Below are 22,265 nucleotides of genomic sequence, written 5' to 3'. Positions count from 1 at the left end.
TGGCGTATTTCTCGACGCCAATCGATTGCCCTGATCATTTTACATGGGATAATGTCAAAATAGTTCAATTTTTTTCAATAAATAAACAAACTTGGTAATGTTTGAAAGAATTTTTTCCTTTGTCCGATGTGTGGCCGCTGACAAAACGCTGTCTCGGTAAGTGCGCTTACCTCCCGCTCTTTTGCAAAAAAACCCACCGATTACCTCCGGATTACGCGGCGGTCCGATTTCCTGTTATGAATCCTCCCCGAGTTGATCGTCCTCTCTAGCTTATATTTTCCGTGCATAATGGCCACCTTAATTAGCCTCGGACCACCGTGGAGGCATCTTACACGGCCCGACGGAGATTAAAATACATAATAGATAAATCAATTATGGTAAAAAAACCAACACTACCTTCTGGATAACAAACAATACGTTTATTTTCATTTTTGTACATAATATGCGGGGGCCGATACGACCCCGACCAACACGCATAAATAAAATTCTATACAATTATAATATCTCTTAACAAATTTATACAAAATTCATTCAATACCTCGAGCTCGAGCACGACCACAACTTTTGTTTGTTGTTAGTTGATTGTCTTCAAACACCGCTAATTAACAGGGAAGCTAAATTAAAGGCGACATCTTCATTACGCACACGGAACTCGGATCTGATCACGTGGAAAACTTAATTGCTAGCTTGGCTTTGCGTGATGCTAATTATTTGGACCGAAATAACGGCATTAATTATGAAAATTAATGGTTAACGACCGGACGCGTCAAGCGGCCGCCAATCGATTTAAATATTTCAGCTTCAGCTGCTTTTAATTCAGACTCCTTTCAAAATTTGCCCTGTTTTGTCCACCGACAAAAAATTTACACCGAGCGTTTCTTTCCTCAACTTTACGAAAAAAATAATCTCGTATTGAGAGTGAATTTAAGTAGCGCCTAAAATCTTAGGAATACGTAGGTCGTTTAGAAAAAACCTGTTTTTTTTAGTTAAAATTTGATTTTGTTTAATTTTTTAAAGGACAAACCACATTTTTCTCTACAGTTTTTGATAGTAAAAAATAAATAAAATAAAAAATAACCAAGAAAAAATATTATAACAAATATAAAAACTTAGATAATTAGGTAATCATACACAAAAGACTTCAACTTTTTGTTATTTTCTTATTTTGTAAGGCGCAATTATTTTTCACATTTTTCTAAGTAAGCAGCATGAGAACACTTAATATGAAGCTCAAACGCAAAAAAATTACAAAAAACAATCGTCCATTATAAAATAAGCTCAGAACAATAAAAGAACATTAAAAATAAAACATTTATTGTAAATTTATTCATAACAAAAAATATTTTATTTCATTTTTTTGAGTTTTGTTTTGCCTTATTTTTCCTTTTTTTATGGTTACCAGTTACTATCAAAAACAGTAAACAAAAATGTCAGTTTAAAAAAAAATAATTAAAATATCGTCATTTTTCAAAAGCCAATGACTCATAAATTTTGAAATAAAGTCAAACTACAGTACTTGATCAAAGATTTTTTTCAAAAATGAGACACTACAAAATATGAAATACGGGCGTTACTTTAAACTCACTCCGTATTTACGTCGTTTTTAAATAGAATTTTTAGAAATTTCTTTAAGTTTTCGTTTTGTGCACGTTTTTGGACATCCTATTACGACGACATTTTGGTTAAAGATTATGCTCTAACTTCAATGATATTGTTTCTAGACAAATCTTTTTAAGAACATTTTGGTTTTTTTCCCAATAACTTTGCGGAAACTGACTAAAAAAACACATCGAAATTGATGTTATTTCAGTTTGTTTGATTTTGTTATGAAAATTGATTTCGCCCGATTTGAGTTATTTTTTAGCGATTTTTTTACAAACGATCGAAAAAATTCAATGCATATTCGAAAATTCAAAGGTTCCCAAAAATAAAATAAATGTTTTTCCAAAAAATAATTTTATAACTTTTTATACTTGGGTGCATACATTGTAGGCAGACCTTGTAAAATTATATGAAACACGCTGTATTTTTCAATATAACTGACTTTTTGTAATCTTTGCACTCATAATAATCCAGATTCAAAATTTGTAATTCTGTAGAGTAAAAAAAGTAAGAAATGTTTTTTATGGAGTGATTCTAAAAATATTCTAATCTTAATATTTCTCATATTCCTAACTTTTTGCAAATTTTAAAACGGATACTTTGCTAGAAATTTGACTGAGTTCCGCTAAAAACTTCTATTAAAATTTCATTTTCAAGTTAAGTTAATTAATTATGCTTAATTTCTTCGTAAAACTTTGACAAAAACGCTTGGTTTCGTTATTTTATGAGCAAAAAAGTGTGATTTGGTGCTCCAGCCCTGGCGTAAAAATGAACATTTCGGGCCCAACAAGAAGTGCAAGTGTGTATAGAGCGACTCTGAAATAACTTAAAGCAATATACAGCATCAAGCGCTTCTTTGGTAGCATCAAGGATCGTCCCTAAATGAAAGGGAATGAAAAACCTAGTTTAAAGCTAAACCTTTACATTCACTGGAAGTTGGTCTCGCGCCACTATAATACAAAACCTCCAATCTATGTACAAATAATTTACAGTTTAATCTTGCGTTTGCTTCTCGTTTCTGGCATGTCTTCTGGTTTAGGAACTATAACGTGACATAGTTAACCGTCTAAACTTTGGTTAGCGCGCCCACCGCTCCATAAATACGAAAAAATAAATAAATACTGTTAAATCGAGGTAGATTCGGAGTTGAGGAAGCCCGAGGGTATCACGTAGCCAGTGCAAGGGCGGCGGCCAGGAGCGCCCCCAGGGCGAGGGCGGGCGCCGCCGCCGCGCCCATCACGTCGTTGGGGTGCACCGGCGGGGGCGGCGGCGGCGGCGTGGTGGCGTTCTGGTGGTGGTGCACGCGTTTGTGGAAGCACAGCTTCTCCATGTTGCGCTGGATGGCCGGACAGTCGTAGTCTTCGAGACCGTCGCACTTGCACATGGTCAGTTTGGCGGCTTTTTCCTGCCGCCGCAGGATCGAGATGGAGTTGTTGCACCGAGGAGTGCACTTTTTGCCGTGGAACATCGCCCGGCAGTAGTGGTTGTAGTACTCCAAGGCGGTGGAGCAGAGGGCGTCCGCTGCGCAGATCCACTGGGCCACCCGGCAGGAGACGACCGGCTCGCTGATGGACTTCATCACCTGGGGGCGGCAGATCTCCGAGCGGCGTTTCTGGTCTTCGCAGTACTCGTCACTGCATTCGCACTGAAACGGAGACAAATGTTTGGTGGTGAAAAACCAATGAAATGTAGCAATAAAATGAATGGAAAAATTCAAAGTCTAACGCAATCAAAAATTATCTCTTAAAAACTTATTGTGTAGAAGAAAATCAAGTGTTTGTTACTTCTGGGGATTTAAACACGTTTTTAGACCAAAAATCATCTTTCTTCCTGTTTTTATTAAATTAGAACGAAAAAATCACCACATTTAGCCGAAAATGACCAAAGATTTAAATTTCCTAAGCGTTTATTCCGAAAAAAACTCAATTATTGCTCCAAATTTCTTAAAAAGTAAGCCAATAAATCACAGAATATGTGTCAAAAATGACATTATTATTGCAAGTTCTGAGGATTTCTAAACACGTTTTAGACCAAAAATCAAATCTTTCTTCCTGTTTTTATTAAACTAGAACGAAAAAATTACCAAATTTGGTCAAAAAATGCCCAAAAATTTACCTTTTCTAAGTTTTTATTCAGCAAAAATTCAATTATTGCACAAAATTTCTTACAAAATAAGCCAATAAATCAAAAAATTATGTCAAAAATGATTTTATTTTTGCAAGTTCTGAGGATTTAAACACGTTTTTAGACCAAAAATCGAGTCTTTCTTCCTGTTTCTATTAAATCAGAACGAAAAAATCACCATATTTGGTCAAAAAATGGCCAAAAATTTACCTTTTCTAAGTTTTTATTCAGCAAAAATTCAATGATTGCACAAAATTTCTTACAAAATAAGACAATAAATCAAAAAATGATGTCAAAAATGATTTTATTTTTGCAAGTTCTGAGGATTTAAACACGTTTTTAGACCAAAAATCGAGTCTTTTTTCCTGTTTTTATTAAATCAGAACGAAAAAATCACCAAATTTGGTCAAAAAATGGCCAAAAATTTACCTTTTCTAAGTTTTTATTCAGCAAAAACTCAATGATTGCACAAAATTTCTTACAAAATAAGCCAATAAATCAAAACATTATGTCAAAAATGACATTATTTTTGCAAGTTTTGAGGATTTATACATGTTTTTAGACCAAAAATCAAGCCTTTCTTCCTGCTTTTATTAAATCAGAACGAAAAAATCACCATATTTGGTCAAAAAATGGCCAAAAATTTACCTTTTCTAAGTGTTTATTCAGCAAAAACTCAATGATTGCACAAAATTTCTTACAAAATAAGCCAATAAATCAAAAAATTATGTCAAAAATGATTTTATTTTTGCAAGTTCTGAGGATTTAAACACGTTTTTAGACCAAAAATCGAGTCTTTTTTCCTGTTTTTATTAAATCAGAACGAAAAAATCACCATATTTGGTCAAAAAATGGCCAAAAATTTACCTTTTCTAAGTGTTTATTCAGCAAAAACTCAATTATTGCACAAAATTTCTTATAAAATAAGCCAGTTAATCACAAAATTATGTCAAAAATGACATTATTTTTGCCAGTTATAATGATTTAAACACGTTTCCAGACCAAAAATCAAGTTTTTCTTCGTGTTTTTATTAAACTGAAATAAAAAAAATACCAAATTTCATCAAAAATGACCAAAATTTACCTTTTCTAAGCGTTTATTTAGCAAAAACTTAATTATTACATCTAATTTTTTAAAGAGTAAGCCAAATTTTTGGCCATAGCCAAAATTTATTGTTTAACTTTTTCAAAAATATCGTTATTCTTCGTCTAATTGCAAATAATAGTAAAAATAGGTTAAATAAAAAAAATTAATTTAAAAAAATATTACTCACAGGAATCTTTGTGTTATTATAACTGTTATAAGTCATAGGTGATAAAAGAAGTATTTCAATCAAAAAAAAAATATATATTGAACACAAAAACCAACATTATTTTTTCGTTCAGTTTAGTCGCTCGTAGATTCTAGACTTTCTAGACACATATTTCACGGAGATTTACTAAACTGGATTAAGTCAGTTTGTAGCAACTGTCAGACGAATATACCAATCATTTTAAGCTTATAGTTTAGGACAATAAGACGGCTACTTAATATTCTGAAGGGACATTAAGAGATTTTTAGAAAGCCCCTAAAACTGATTTATAGCTAAAACACTAACACGTAATAAAAACTGTTTCCTTTGGAAAAATGTTTGTGACTTAAATTTCCAGATGGTGGAAATAACAAAGCCTACTTTGTGAAAGAAGAGCTTCAGTCATAGCTATTGACTTTTTTGTTTTCGCTGCCATGATTATGAAGAAAACAATAAAATTTAGAAAACTGCAGTTGTTATTTTATTGATTATTTTTTCCATCGGTTTTTGGCTGGTAAACAACAGCATAGGTCAGCCCCACATTTTTTACACTTATCTCACATGATGCAAGCGAACGAATAACAACAAAGCGACACCTTTGAACTTTTTAATAAAAAAACGATCTGTTTTTAACTTACATTCATCAAATCCTTGCCCTCTTCGGTGGAGGTGAGGGCAATGAGGGAATGGTGGCAGATCTCGGGGCAGTGCGTGGGTGGCGGTCCTTGCAGGACTCCTGAACACCCCATCACGTAATTCTGGAGGGCCATCCCACACCCCACCCTGTAGGCGCACCTCATCCTTGCCTCCTCGCAAGGCAGCGGCGTCGCTACACCCATCAGAGCCGCCACTGATACCATGACCCACCACATGCCTGCAAATGTGACTTTATCAAAAATCCAACAGATTGCATCTCATTGTTACGACTCGCGAACTTGACCCCCATGGTTTTGCACTAATAATAACACGACTAGCGCGATCGTAATAATGTGGGTAATTGTATCAGAAGCGCGAATTTAGTGATTAGACGTAAGCTAGTGCAAAGAATACGTGACAGTAGGCATGTCGCGGGATTGCAGTCAAGTGCAGAAAACGGTTTTGGAGAATCTAGTGCAAAAGTTTGAGCATTAGCGAGTGCTGGTTTTGATATTTGTTAAAAACTTTGGTGGGCAACTCACTTATTGCCTTCAAGAATTCAAAAAAAAAATCATAACTCAAAAACTAAAAGTCGTAGAGCACTGCGATTTGTTCCATTGAATTCAGCGGCTCATTTTGTGTATTATACCAACTTTTCACGAGATTTAAAATTTTGATTTTTTTTTTGGTATAATTTCCTGAGTAATAAATACACTTACCTTTAAGAAAGTGAAAAAATAATTTTTTTTTTAAACTTTTTCTATTATAGTTTTTTGGACTTATATATGCCTTAACAACCCCCTAGAGTTGTTAAATGTAGAAAAAAAATTAATTGCTTCGATTTTTAGAGTTTTGATTTTTGCAATTTTTGTCGCAGTTTTGGTCGATTCCGGGTACCCGGCACATTTGTCGAGCAATAGCTCCGGAACTATTAGAGATAACCCCATGAAGTGTATTATCGTTAAAAAGCTCTTTAAATAATCTATTTTTTTTAAAAAAGATTATTGTTCTCCGACTAATAGTTTTCGAGCAAATTGCAGATAAAAGCAAAAATAGGTAAAATTTTAAAAAATTCATAACTAAAAAACTATTGGGAATTTGGTAATTTTCTCGATGCCAATCGATTCCCCGGATCATTTTGCATAGGTTAGGATCAAAACAGTTCCACTTTTTGGAATAGTTTAGCCGTAAATGAGAAATTAAAAAAAGTTAAAAAAAAGTTAACCCCCCCCCCCCTTAAAATCGGCCAATTTTTAAAGTGTTTCAAAATCGAATAAAACCGATCCTATCTTATAGATTTTGATGTGCTCTTTACGATGGAAAAAAGAGTTTTCTCCTAGCTCTTTTAGTTTGGCCGTAATCGGCGATTGAAATTTGAAAATTTTTTTGCAAGATATCGCCTTGAGTCCTATGCCATTTTGTAGAGTTTTTTATTCCGGTTGTCCTCGATTTTTCCGTTTCTCGATAACTCTAATAGTTTCGCCGTAATTGGAGATTGAAAATAAAAAAAAGTGAAAATGGGAACCTTTTTTTGCGTTTTTCTCGGAAACTGTAAGAGTTAGAGCAACGAACAAAAAACCATCTGATAGCGCTTAATTTTCTCTATTTTTTCGATTAAACCCGGAGCCGTTCCGGGCAACGGTTCCGGCTACAGAGGCGATCAAAGTTTTTCACTAAAAAAATTCATTAAAAAAAAACTAAAAGTCGTATAGCATTGCGGTTTGTTCGATTGAATTCTACGGCTCATTTTACATATTATATCAATTTTTCACAAGAATTAAAAATTTAAAATTTTTTGCCTAAATTTGGGGTAGCCATTTGTCATAGTGAAAAATTTTATCCAACAAAAAAATTCATAACTCAAAAACTAAAAGTCATAGAGCAATGCGGTTTGTTCCATTGAATTCAGCGGCTCATTTTCTATATTATACGAACTTTTCATGAGATTTAAAAATTTGATTTTTTTTGCTAAAATTTTCTGAATAATAACACTTACCTTCAAGAAAGTGAAAAAATTAATTTTTTTTAAAACTCGTTCTATCATAGTTTTTTGGACTTATATATGCCTTAACAACCCCCTAGAGTTGTTACATGCAGAAAAAAAATTAATTGCTTCGATTTTTAGTGTTTTGATTTTTGCAATTTTTGTCGCAGTTTTGGTCGAATCCGGGTACCCGGCACATTTGTCGAGCAATAGCTCCGGAACTGTTAGAGATAACCCCATGAAGTGTATTATCGTTGGAAAGCTCTTTTCATAATCTATTTTTTTCGAAAAAGATCATTGTTCCCCGACAAATAGTTTTCGAGAAAATTGCAATTTAAAGCAAAAATTGGTCAAAATTTTCAAATTTGCTTCGATTTTTAGAGTTTTAATTTATTATACGTAGGCTTACACCAAAATAGTTCAATTGGTGGAATAATTTTACCGTAGTTAAGAAAATAAAAGAAAATAGATTAGTCGTAAGCAAAGCACGTCGCAATCAAGTGCAGATTTTTTCTGAATTTAGACGAAAAGTTTGGTCATTAGCTGGCTTTGATCCATGACCGAACAATGACTTGCTGAATGGGGAGATATTTATTGTTGTCTCTGCGTTATTTACAGAAAAAAAATCTGGTTCATTATGCGTGTATTGAACCGGCGGGGAGACTCAATTTAGACGACTGACTGTATGACGAAGAAATTTTGACCATTCAACAGATTAATCCTCCGAATCATCGTTCAACAAGACGTATCATTTGCTTGATATCGTCACAATTTCAGTTATTTTTCAGTCAAATTCAAGGCTACAGTCGCTATATTCGTAAACTCGTCCTTTTTTGAATGATTTAGAGCCGTTCCTTGACGTCACTCTTAATTACTTTTTATTTACTTAAGGATTGTCAGTGAGACGAGACGTCCACATATTGTGTTCATTATTTTTGTCATTGTCACAATAAGAAATTTGAGACTCGATTCAAATTGCGCCAGCTGCTCGGCCTTGTCCCTTAAACCATCTGCCGTCTTCGTTGTCACGTTCATCCCGGATTTATTTTCATTCAAAGACAGGTAGATGAAGCCCACATATTGTTGTGTAAGAGCACTTGCTGTTTTTCCTCTCTTATAGGCAATTTTGGTTGTTTGTTTGTTTTTTTACTTAGGAAAGTGGGTGTCCACAGAAGTTCACTCATAAAAAATGTTTTTATTTTTTGTACTTCTAAAGCCACCACATTTAAGGAAACGAATTCTGTGTTCCTAACTCATTCTGCTTGACAGTTTAATCTTGGTGAAAATAAATAAAGGAGTACAAATTAATTCCAGCGATTTCAAAATTATGTAATTTTCAAATTTTATGCAAATCAGTGGTCGTTTAAATTCCACTGCAAAGGTTACAACATATAAAATAAATTAAGCGTGATTAAGTGTTTTATTCTTTTATAGTCATTTTCGATTTTTACTTAATTAAAAAAAAAACATTTCTACTCGTATTTTTTCGTCACAGATTTAGAACTTGTCTTTAATTGGGCACTCTAATAATAATAAATTTAATTTAATTTAATTTTAAAAACCCCAATCTGCTCTCTAATACTTTATTGATTTTTTAGTAAATTCTTCTATTTGATGAAACATTTTTTTATTACTAGATAGACAAATATATGTACTATCTAAAACAATGAACAGAATATAAAACAGTGAACGGTTTAAGAAAAAAATACTTAGTTGTGACAAGTTATGAATTTTGTGCAGGTTTTTTGATCAAATACCAATATTTGCATTTAGAAAGTGAAAGTGTACGTCCTTCTAGCAATTTTTAACTGCTTTAATTAACTAAGACGTGATCTAAATATAGACCAAACTGGAAACGTGCTCATTAGTTGCAATAACGTTTGGTGAAAATATTTTTAGAAGCGTTCACTTTATCCTTCAATCGAGATCTTTAAAAATGGATTAAGCCCCGGCCCTTTGTCGACATTTGTGTCGTAAATCGCTTTCCCACCCTCCTGCCGCCAGACGCATGCCACATGTATACGGAAAGCCAACACAGCTAAATTTATCTGTATCTGTCAATTTTATGAATAGTTCTTTTGAAACGACGCCATATGTCCATCCGACTTAATGACGTTTTTTTTTCTCTCTACCTAGAGCCCGAATCTCCGTGAAAGTCGAACTTTCGGCCTTGTCGTGGCTCATAAATTGAGTTATTAGGTACGGTCTGGCGGGGGCAGGATGCGGGACTACCGAGAAAGGCAGGGCGTGATGCGAATTTTAATCATCAACTGCAAATCATCGACAAACAATAATTATCGATAAACGTCGGCTTCTGCCTTGAATTTGCGGCAAAAACGGCGCTCGGTTGTGATCTGTCAAGCGATCAGCTCGACGACAAAGTACAGTGGAGCCCGGTTACAACGAACCCGCTTATCACAACAACTACACTTAAAACGAGACAAAATTTTCCGTTCATAACGAACTTTTCACCGAATTTTGATAATGATGTTGATAACTGATTTAAAATTTTTTCGACGACCAAAACTCTATATCTCAGAAACAATGAATATTCGGATAATCCAAGTTATTTTTTGTTCTTTTGAGCATTCATATGCAAAGTCAAAATAACTACTAAAAACACTTCATTTGATTTACCGCTTCAGATGTAACGAGCTATTTTCGGAGTTCGTTATAACTGGGCTCCACTGTATTTGGAAAAATAATAAACGACGGTTTCCCCACACTGACAGAAAACCATCAATTCTTCCCCAATTCTAATGTCTTTGATCTCCGCATTGTAGATAATGGTGCCAAAGTTTTTTATAGTGTTCACAAAAGCTGTTGTTAATCTTGTCAGCTTTATGACACCCAATTTTTAATTCCAATGGAAGGTTTTCAAACAACTTTTTCCTCTCTTCCTTGTATTCTAGTCGATCAGATGAGCCACTTAATTATGCGCGTTCTGAGTTAAGTAGCTTTGAAATTCTTTTCTTGTGTCGTTTTTATCGTTTCTAGAATTTATGACCTATTAAAATTCAACGGTACGTTATCTGGAGTATTTGGTCGGAAGAGTTGGTATGTTCCTATTAAACAAAAATGTGGCATTGTTTAAACTTTTCGTGATCACTTAATCAACATTTATGTTTATAATTTGGAAATTTGGTTTTGTGTTTATTTGCTTTGCTAAATCCACGGAAAATTCCTGCTTCCTGCGCGGTTAAATAAAAATCAAAAGTCTTACGTAAATTATCAAAACAGCAGACAAAGTAAATCGTGTCAGGGGCGACTTATCAAAACACATTAAAGCGTTTATGACTTACCGATTCGACACAAAACTTCAATAAAACTCTTTTAGGGTATCGGATAATTCCGTTTGTAGCAACAAAACAGTTATAAAAGTGTCGGGTTATTTACATGGCTTAAAATTTTTGCGTTATCTTGACAAACTATCACTTGATAGTTTGTTGAGAAGTTACGGAAAGTTTTGTTGATATTTTTGGCGGGAAGCGTTTTCTAGTGAGCTTTGACCGCGGCGTCAAAAATAAAGCAGAGCTTTTCGCATGTTGGACGGTTTCAGGTTGGCAAAGGTGTCAGGTTTAGTGTTGGTAGCGCGTCAGAGTCCCTTTTTTGAGTTGCCACTTTTAGATCGTGTGATTTTACGACAGGAAATCCAAATAGTCGTAGCATGTGTACGCACGCATGTTTTGGGCTATTAAAAAGTCGATTTCCGTGGGGATCACAGAACTCACCGTTGAATTGTGTGTGGAATTCTTGTCACATGGTCATTTAGACGAGAATTTCTATTTCCTATCACTAGAATCACTGCACACGTTCACTGATTAAATGCCGTCACAGAAACACACAGTGCGTCGAAGAAGACGTCCTTCCTCCGCGACAACCGACGCGCTATTGAGGTTTGGAAATTAAGTTGTGTTGGAAAGAGGCTGACAGCCAGCAGAGGCGAGTACCTGAAACCGACCTCTCTCTCCCTACAAGAAGTGAACGGACATGGGCGCCGATTTTTTCAGGGGCCGAGGGGGCAACGAGCCAGCTTTCGATTTGAATTAACTGGACCAAAAGCTCCAATTTTGGAACCAAAAACTACAACTTTTTGAATTACTTCATGATTCAGAATAAGTGTGTATGAAAGATTGTACACACAAACACAGGACCATTTAATTAATCGAAGAAAGCAAAAATCTGCAACCAAAATTTGAAACAAGCTCACGAATTCAAATTTAACTTGAAAAATTGAATTTTTTTACACTTCCTTCACAAAATTAAAAATTCACTTGCTGTTCTAATTTTTTTCACAGAAACACCGAAAAAGTCAACAATTTTGGATAAACTTTTATGGAGAAACTGCTTCAAAAATTTTAATATATATTTACATCGCTATCATTTAAGACAACGCTGTTTTGTTTTTTTAAGTTGCCAGTGCTTTTAAGCAAACTTTAACCACTTTTAATATCTTCAAAAGAATCAAATGTTTCTCAAAATATTAAACTGCTTCCTATTTTCTCCTAATAGTCATTAAATTGGAAAAAATATTGATGTTTTTTTAAATATGTTCTTTATTTTTTGACACTATTTTTTCTGTTATAGAAGAGATTATTAGAGAAATGTATGAGTTAATGAACTGAATAATAGATCGAACAAATTACAGTTTTCTAGGTACGATGTATTTATATTTTAATCGAAAGAGTCTAAAGTCATCTCTAATTTTTGACGGACTTACTCTTTCACAACATTTTTTTATATATTATTAACTGAAAAATTATTTACAGTAGCTATTGTATTTGAGTTTTCTCTTAAAAAGCAAGTTTTTTTTATATTGAGTTCAATAAAAAAAATTCCTTGCCTTCTTTTCACGTTAAACTAAATAATTACTAAACTTAACTAAACTAAACCAAAAAAATTATTTTTTCTTTAAGTTTTGCGGTAAATACTTTTTAAAATTTCACTGAAATAACCATTGTCCAAAAAATACCATCTTTTTCTATGCAACTGAAAATTTGGTAATAAAAAAAATATATTTGTTTCTAATGACAATGAAATTTATTCTTTGTCTTACTTACATTTTTCAACACTCATGTAAAAATGACTGACTTCTGGCAATAAACTTAACTGAATACTACGAAAAGAATTAATTAATTAATAAGCTAATTCAAATTTATAAGTTCTTGTTTAATAAATTTAAGTAATTTTTTTTTTTCAAAATGAATAAATGGATAACTTAAAGTCGAAGCCTAACCAAAGTGGAAATAAAAAGAAGGAATTGGACTAGTTTCGGTATTTATTTATACCATCATCAGCAGTCAAAACATTTTAAAAACACAGGATAAAACTACGTAAGAATTTACATTTACGTGTTTTTTAAGAACAAAACAATAAAAATGTTACAAATTATTAAATTTTTTTTTTTTCAAAAAGAAAGAAGGTTAAATCTTGCCGAAAAAAAAATAAATTTTGTGTCTAGTGACAATTTTTTGAAAGTATTTGAATAAATAAAAAAAATATTCAGTGACTTAATTTAATTAACTCATTAATTTTAGAAATTGTTAAAAAAAATTGGAAAAAAAAAGGTACACATAGTAGAAAGTAAAGTATTTAGTAGCTGGCAATGTTTATTTCTCTTTGAGATACAGTAGAAATATGGTATTATTATAAATAAATCTTTTGTAGTATTGTACTAGTATTACTTGGTTAAGATGAAAGATTTATTTTAGTTAACTAAATTATAATTATCTGGGCTGAATTAAAATTTTACTTAATATGATATAAAAATTTGTATGAAAAGCGCTTTTAAACTCACCTAACTACAATTATTAAAAAAATCACCACTTTGTTAGTCTGTGGTATTTTAATAATATTAACTACAATCTCACTCTTTGCAGTGTCATCACAAGTAATCCATCGTTCTTGGCGAAAATTCAAATTGCTCTAATTTTAACCCGAACACATTTAAACGCACTTAAAAAAACACATTGCTCCATGTTCACAAAATAAAAAACAGTAAAAACAATTTTTGGTTGAATTTTTGGCCCAGCCTTTGCCTCCGCCCCTGCCAGCAGCTGGCTATCTTTACGACGTGTTGTTCTCTTCTTGTCCCTCCGGTTCGTGTTGTTGTGGCCGTCTCTTTTTCGGTGCAAGGTTGCCACATGGGGATGTATTATTGTTATGAACGTGTCTAGGATATCCTCCAGAAGAATGACCCTCTTTCTAGAGCAGCTCCGATTGTGTAAAAGGAAAGGCAACATTTAGAAAGTGGCCAATTACGAAATCTTCGATTAGAGAGCGAAACCGGAATTCCAATTTTTCCAAAACTAACGGCAAAATTAGCAACAAATGCATTTCGCGTAATTTAACACGTGATTTATTCCGCGGAGGAAAGAAAAAAGTGTTACAGTGGATAAGCTCGGAGATGCAGAGCAGGATAGGCTAGCACAAATGACTGTAATTTTTAAATCCGCGATAAAATCGAACATCCTCCTTGGAGAACTAACAAAACGAGGAAAAAGGCTATAATTTGAGCCTTGGGGCTCCGATCGTCGATCGGTAATAAAGACATTAAAGTCGAAGGCCACGCCAGCAGAGCGTCCTGACCCCAGTCCGTTTGATTTCCCTTGGCAGCGTCTATAAAGACTTTGCTTTTGTTAGATCCACAATAGTTGCATCGACGTTGACAGATGTTTAGCACTAGAAAAGTTCCAAGTAAGGAGCGGCTCATCCATCATTAGTAAAGATTTTGAGATTAGGTTCAGGTCCGTTTTGTGGAAATGTTCATTGGTGTGTGCAAGGACGAAAATAGCCAGTGCAGCTGAACCGCGGCACTTCCTGTCAAGCTTCTTGCGGATTCGAATTCAACACTCGTTTAACATAAATGATCGATGGTCAGGATGCGTTTTATGGCAGGAATACGTGGCTATTATTTCAAGTTTCGCACCTGATTGCCGACATTACGCACAGCAATGTGCAAACAATTTTTGCACGAAATATTTCTTAAAATTTACGAAATATTTTGCAGATCATAAAAGGTCCAAAAGTAAAATTTTGTTTAATAAAAGGATACTAATAAACTGGTAAGTAAATAGGAAAAAAATGCTAGAAAAAAAATGCTAAATAGAAATCCTTCAGCATTGGAATAAAATTTGCTAAAAAGGTAAAATAATCGAAATGCTATGTAATAAATTATATCTTGTTAGATAAAATATTGTAAATGCTAAGTGGTTATTGATTTTTAACTGAGATTTTCTAGGAAAAAATAGTAATACTACTTATAAAACGCTATACCTACCTTGGTATTTGCCAAGGTAAACATTTGATATGGTACACATGAACTAAAAACAATTTTTGACGTGAAGTTTGTATTAAATAAAAAAACTATTTTATTTTTTTCTTCTTTCTTCTTATTATTATGCGTTACTATTATTATAAATTATAAATGTGTTATTATAAATTTAATTTTTTTGAATCGAAAGATAATAACAAAAATTACGCATCATACAAACTTTTTGTAATATATTTTTTTAATATACAGGGTGTTTCACACAACTTTACGAGTCCTGCACCTAATGTACGCACCTAAAAATCACAAAACACTAGTCACATTTAATTATTCAACTTTTGGAAATCCATGACAGTAGTTGTTAAATTAGTCATTCTTTCATTAATTGTCATATTTTTCTGTTTTCAAAAATAATTTTTATGTGTTCAAGAGAGGGAATAAATATCATTCTAGCCTACTAAGTTCAAACGCTAACTAACTAAAAACGTTGCAATTTTTAGAAAGGGTGAACAAACTAGAGAAGACTGCAATTTTTCAAAATTTGTAATCGAGTTCGTATTGGAATGTGTATTGTTGATTGCATTTTATAGGCGTAGACCTCGTAAAATTTCGTGAAACACTCTGTATACTAGTTAATTCTATTTAAAGCTTTAGATGTAAATTTAATGATTACGACAATAAAATAAGGTATTTTAAAAATCATTAAAAAATATAACAAACTGTTTCAAAACTATATAATCGCCAACGTCGCATTTTACCGAATAATTTTTTTAAATAAAACTAATAAAATTGTAAAATAGTTATTAATGATTAGATCCTCTCACTGAAAATATAAATTATTTTTAATTTATTTATATTATTTTTAATTTTTCTAAGTGCGTCAATTATTTATAAAAGCTAATTTTGAAAGAAAGTGCGAGGTTTTCTAGTTTTGAAACAGCTAATAATTGCATATTAATAGCATTTTTTTGTAGTTTTTCCTTTCTTCTGAGGATCTTCTAACTATTTTCCGTTGTATCGCCTCTTTTTAATAAAAACTTTATTTATTTTTATCGATACTAAGATTTTCAGTAAAGAAGTCGAATTGAGAGTCAAAAAGAAGTATGTTTTAAAAGACATGTCGCATATTTCAAACATTATTTACAAGGAGAAGGAATTCTCGAATGATTTCCTGGTATAATTCTCACATTTTGAATCTTTCCAATCATTGTTCCTCGTTTTTTAAAAACTCAATTATTACTAAACATTATTTTGGGTGTTTTAAAACATTTTCAGTGAAACGTAGTCAAAAATTATTTGTGAAATCACAAGTTGGAGCAACTTTTGAATTGACAATTAATAGACCAAAAAATATTGGAATTGAGTGAAAAATGTTTTGCTTTTCAGGCAGTCGATTACTTTACGAATTCGATTCAAAATACTTTGCATTTTTCGAGTACAATTAATTTATTATACAGATAAAAGAAATCTGTAAGTTGCACCTAAGATGTAATTTTTTGTCAGTGTTTTATCAAGTCAATTGCAAATTATTATCTATAAAATAAATTGGATTAAAATTCCTTGTTTTTGCTAGTTATTATTATTCTTCCTACTATTCAGCAAAGCTAATTTTTTAAGTCTTCTTCTGCAATGTTCATAATAAATAACAGCTGAGGAAACTATTAAAATTCACTCCAGAATGTGAATAAATTGTGTAATTGTGTGTAAATTCGATCATTCTTCTCGAATTTGCATGCAGGAGAATCGGAATTGTGTTTTCCACCAATTTCTAACGTCCGAGATGTATCACAATAATAATAATACAATCCACAACTTGGTGTTTGATGCGTGGTCGTTAACCTCAACCCACACCACGATACCATTTTATTATCGTTGCTTCAATTATTGTGCTCTATAAAATATTATTCCTATATTTACATTTACGACTTGATGTGGTCACTTCAGGCCCAAGTTGCTTCATTTAGGCTGAAAACGTGAAGAATGCCATAATCCGTTGAGGTCTCCTAACAGCGGTTCTCCACAAGACATAGTCCATTAGAAACTACTCATCAACAATAACAATAACAAGTTCAAGGATCATCGCGTTAATTTTTCTCTCGGTTTGGAATCTCAAACCCATCTGTTGCGTCACACGAATAAATCGGATCATTCGGCGAAGATCAAAGCCGCTTGCCGCCTTATTGAGACGTAACTCGTGTGAAAAACCGACGACGACTTAATGGCCACTCGCCCTAAGGACGATATTAACGTTTTCTTGTTGCGCTTTCGGCGAAACACAAAGCGGAAACATTACATCGGCCGACACAATGGAACGTTTCGAGTGATGAACGGAAATTCGGACGACTTCAAGACCAGGCATAAAGGTGGAATTAAGACGTCAAACCCCTATCATCATTCACGATTTTAAAGAAATTGGTTCTTTAGTTTTTTACTCACTGAAAAAGGCCAAAAACCTCAAAACTTACGCTTCTTCCTAAGTATATAAATCGTAAATTAAAGGTAAAATAATCATAATTTAATTTACAATTAAATGCGTGATTAACTGATCACGTGACCAAATTGAACGAATCTGATTGGTCCATTCGCGCAGTTAAATTTTAACAGCGAATTAAATTTTAATGATGCTTTCTGTAAACTGTTATTTTAACTTTCTGTTTAAACAACGTGTAAAAACGGTCGTAAAATAAAAAAAAGTTTAATTTTGACAGAGTTTAAAGACTTTTTGCTTCATCTGCTATTTCCGATCATTTTTGAGTTTATATCTTAAAAACATAAGTATTTACGCGCTTTGAAAGGCTTCCAATTTGACAAAATTTGATTTTTTGGGACATTTTTGTCCAAATTTTGCTGAATAATTAATTTATTACGTGCCAAATGATGCTAAAAGGGGATAATTATACCATTTTTGACTAGACTTATTGTCATTTTTGGCTCAAAAATTTAAAAGTTGTTCTATTTTTGAACGAATTTTGAGATTTCTTGGTTAATTTTTGAGAAAATTTTACGAAACAACTACGTTTCTAATTAAAAATGTCGGGTTAAAACATCTAAAATAATGTGTAGGTACCTACTGGAAAAATTGTATTTTTGCAAAACGGGATATAAAGGGAAAACATAGCCAAAGCTTGACTTAGTTTAATGACTTCTTGTACTTTTTTACAAAAATCTTGCCTTTGGCGATTTTTCTTCGTTTTTTATTTTGTTCATTTCTGGCTAGACATTGTTCTAATTTATTTGGTTTTGTCATTTAACAAAATTTTACCAAGAACTGAATTTTGACGTGTTTGTATGTTATTATGAAAAAATTCCGAACTAATTTTGAGATTTTTACTTGATTATCTAGTTAAGTATTATATAAAGATACAATAAATACACATAAATACACAATAAATCATAGACAAGTCCAAGTACGACCGCACTAACTTTGAATAGGAATTAATTGCGAGCCTAAATCATCTATCCGCAATTTTTTGTTTAAAAAACCTCTACGAAAACATCAAAATTCCAAGTGGTTTGGCAATTAACAGCCGACAATTTTTCAGACGCCTTGTGATTGGACCACTTTATAGTTGGGAGTGCATTAGCCGATGCATATCCAATGACACACACCTTGCAGTTTTTTGTGCAGTAGATAAACAAGTCGGAGCTCATTTTTATTGGGCAAATTATCCGAGAAACAAAATGAAAGGCTAACCCGGCTCTAGGGAAGAATATTGAAATTTCTGACAAAAAAGTAAAAGTAAGACCATTTTCTACACAATTTGGAGACTTTTCGGCGCAAGGGGAAAGAGAATTTCGCACAGACCTAAGGTTTAACGCTCGAAAAAGGCAGAAATAACCCCATTTTCTACCTAATCCGACGAATTTTGTGAAAAAAACGCTCGAAAAGGGCAAACATAACACCATTTTTGAGAAATTATGTAACAGAGTGCAAAAATTACCTTATTTGTATGATTTATTCCTGGGATTCTTTTTGGTTCCGAGAATCCAATAGATATGCAACCAAACATACAAATTACCCTGATTATCTAATACTAATAATAACACACTTTATTTATTAACAATGCGGTCTCTTGCAAGCTGGTGAGAAAATAAAATAAAAAATAAGAGCATTTATGTTCAAATTTTCTTTTTTTTTCATAATTAAAATATTAATTGTCCTAATTATAATACTCTATTTGAAAATTTGAATTTTTGACTTTTCCTTTTTTAAGTTTTTTTAATTTTCGAAAAAAATTGTTAATAATAAAATAAATTGTAAATAGATACTTTGTTAAGGAGAAAATGTGACTTAGTCCTTTTATCTCAAATTATTTATTTATTTTGCCACCTTCTGAAAAAGAAAAAAGGTCCGAATAATAATTTGAACGAATGATAACAACTGTAACTTGATCGCTGGTAACCCGAGCGGCTCCTCAAGTGGTTGTCTTCGGTTTCTGGCCATTTTGAAGCAATGCATAATGGTCCGTAAATCGCCTAATTAACCAGCCAACCGCTCAGCTCCTCCACGGACCGTGTCTTCCTTAATTAAGTCATTATCACGCGCTCGCTTTTGTGTGACGACCAAATCGCTACGGTCAATATTTATCCTTGTGGTATCAGCGACCCGAGTCAACAATTTCCTGGTTTATTTGCCTTTTAAAGTGTAGATGTTAAAACAAACCTACTACCAACTTCACTAAGCAAACACCCGACTATTGTAAATCTGTACAAACACGCGGCCAGTTTGCCCAACGAGTTAGATCGCTTATTTCGAAATTATTAACGTTATTTCGTGACAGATTAGGGTGCAGGTAGTCTCCAGACGCTGGTTATTTTTTGTGAAAGCAGCCTCTGTTTGCGCCATGTGTTGCTTAATTGGTTTATATCTCGCCGCTAATTAAAGTGGAATTGAACCTATTTATATTTGTGGCCGCTTGGCTCTCGTCTATTACTCCCCTACATCATTAGATTAAGTAATTAGCCGTAATAAACGCCAGGAAGCGTTTTTTGATTCGGATTTATTTGGGGACGCTGATGCGCTTTTTTCTCATCTGATCTCTAATGGAGCCAGATTTAAAAGTTGGTTTTTTCTTGTGCACCTGTTGGCTTGTTATTATGAATTTCACGAAAGCATTACAACGTAATGTGGCTTAGAGCACGTCCGAATGAATTCAAATGTAAGGAGTATCTTCATATCCGTTGTTAATAACAAGTAAAATGTGACCAGGCATTCTGGCCATAAATTACAACGCGCTGTATGTCGGATTGCATCTTAATATCTACGTGACCACAAACAGCCTTCGGTAGCGACACTACAATTGATAATCGGACAAAGCAGTAACGCGTGACGTAGAGCCGATAATTAGCCAATAATGAGCTGTTATGACGTCTTCCAGACGAAGAAATTAAGTTGTTAACTGCTCGAAACATTAGCTAAAACAGTTTGGGAAAAGGGGATAATTTATGTCCAATATCATACGTTATCATAAATTTCATGGTAATTTTGTAATAAATTTCTGTGGTCTGTGGGGATTAAGCGTCTTGGCTATAAATGGCAGCAATAAAAAAGTTACGACATTGTTTCTTTTCGTTTGTGTCTAGTCCCACACCCAACCTACTCCTCAAAATGAAAAATAAATAGAAGCAACGGTATTCCAAGTCAGATTTCTTTCGATAAGGCATCTCGTATGTTCTGCATTCACCTGTATATTTGCTGTCAGATCGAGGCACGATTTACGGACGATTACATCTGGCGGAAAATAAAAGCATCAACAAGAGGAAACGGTTTCCTCACTTGCTGAGGAGTGTTCAAAATAGCCGAATTCAGCCGAAAATTGTGGCATGTTTTTGTTAAAACCGAATGGGAAATAATAAAATGGGAAAAAAATATGGAATTTCTTCTTTTTTTTTCAAGCGTTTCAGTGCAAAATTCTGGTTGAAATCAAGGACGTAATTATTTTGCAAAAATTGCATTTTTATTTTCTGGAACGAAAAATTGGTAATATTTTTTCCTGATTTGACTTTGTTTAATCAGCCAAATGAGTCGAAAAAATATTTGGCTCTTCTCAGAAGTTTTACCTACTTCTTCAAAAACGGAGTTATGAAAATTTTTCAAATCCACTCAGAAAATCATTAAATTATGTCAATTAGATCAGATAGGTAGTTGGTTATTGTGATATTTCGTTTAAAAATCAACTGACAAGTTTCAAATTAGTTGAAAATGGAGTAAGCAACATAATTATTCAGCAAAATTTCGACAAAAGGTAGACAAATACAACTGAGTCGTTTATTTTTATTTTCCGGACGCTTAAACAAAACTGTAAATATGAAACAAAAAATTGTAATTTTTTTCTCAACAGACAGCTTTTACTTTAAGCACTTTGTTTAATCAGAAACGCGACTATTTTGAGGAATTTCGACCTAAATAAGCAGGAAATAAAAAAAATTCTATGCTTCTTTTAATAGTTTTACCTACTTTTTAAAAAAGGAATTTGTTATCAGAATTTTCCAAAAACTTGTCGAAAAATCATTAAATTATGCCAACTGTAGTTAGTTATTGTGATATTTCAAAGTTCAAAGTTTCAAAATTAGTTCAAAAATGGAGTAATTTTTGCATTTTGCAAATTAATAAATTGGACCAAAAATGATATAGAGTTTTATTAGCAAGCAACATAATTATTCAGCAAAATTTCGTCAAAAATAGTGTTGTTTTTGCCTTTTTCGAGGACGTAAATACGTCAACATTTTGTTTTTTCGTTCATATTCTGTTAGAATGCAATAAAAAATTTCTAAGGCCCAGTTTCACTAACTTTTAAAAATTTAATTGCAGGCGTTTGAGCTCGTTTTTCAAAAATGCAATTATTTCACAATTTTTGGTAAAATCGGCAGACAAATAAAAAAATTGGGACGAGAGACATATTATATTTTGGTTTTGGTGAAAAATTTTCCAAAAATTAACCGAGAAATTTTAGAAAAATGTAGGAACTTCTGTATTTTTCGAGCGCTGTTAAGATGAAACTGCAAGTTTTTGCGAAATTTTTCTAAACTAAGCCCATAAAGTGGATTAAAATTAGTACTGTACTCCAGTTTACGTTATTTTACGAAATATAAGCACGGTTTTCGCCTAAAACCGCAATAATTTGTCAAAATTTCATCAAAAATTTCTCAAAAAATCACCGAATTGGGTCAGATGTGGTGTAATTTTTGACGGTTTTAAGCTAAAAATTCAATTTGGAAAATCACAAACTGGATCGAAACCGAAATTTTTTGGGCATTACTCCAAATACAAAATTATTTTCCAAATTTTGATAAAAATAACCCCAAAAATCGCTGAATTAAGTCGCTGGTTAGTTAATAATGCACACTGTGGACTTAG

At 32.9% G+C, this 22,265-nt stretch overlaps 1 protein-coding gene across 4 annotated transcripts; it reads right to left on the bottom strand.

Moving 5' to 3' along the window:
* Positions 1-397: 397 nt before the first annotated feature.
* LOC100142447 (growth arrest-specific protein 1) lies at positions 398-11,584 on the bottom strand. Of its 4 annotated transcripts, none has more exons than XM_008197063.3 (3): positions 11,370-11,584; positions 5,657-5,892; positions 398-3,247 (listed from the first exon to the last, which is right to left on the bottom strand). In XM_008197063.3, exons 2-3 carry the CDS (start codon positions 5,888-5,890, stop codon positions 2,768-2,770), a joined length of 714 nt encoding a protein of 237 aa, XP_008195285.1. In that variant the 5' UTR covers positions 5,891-5,892; positions 11,370-11,584; the 3' UTR covers positions 398-2,767. The 4 variants fall into 4 exon arrangements, with proteins under 4 accessions (XP_008195285.1, XP_064211588.1, XP_064211586.1 ...); XM_064355518.1 differs by lacking the exon at positions 11,370-11,584 and adding an exon at positions 10,941-11,124; XM_064355516.1 differs by lacking the exon at positions 11,370-11,584 and adding an exon at positions 5,943-6,304.
* Positions 11,585-22,265: the final 10,681 nt, after the last annotated feature.

The sequence above is a fragment of the Tribolium castaneum genome, chromosome 3 (assembly GCF_031307605.1).
Source record: "Tribolium castaneum strain GA2 chromosome 3, icTriCast1.1, whole genome shotgun sequence".
Lineage (NCBI taxonomy): Eukaryota > Metazoa > Arthropoda > Insecta > Coleoptera > Tenebrionidae > Tribolium > Tribolium castaneum.
Note: the sequence above shows the minus strand (reverse complement) of the source record. Positions and strands in the feature narration are given on the sequence as shown.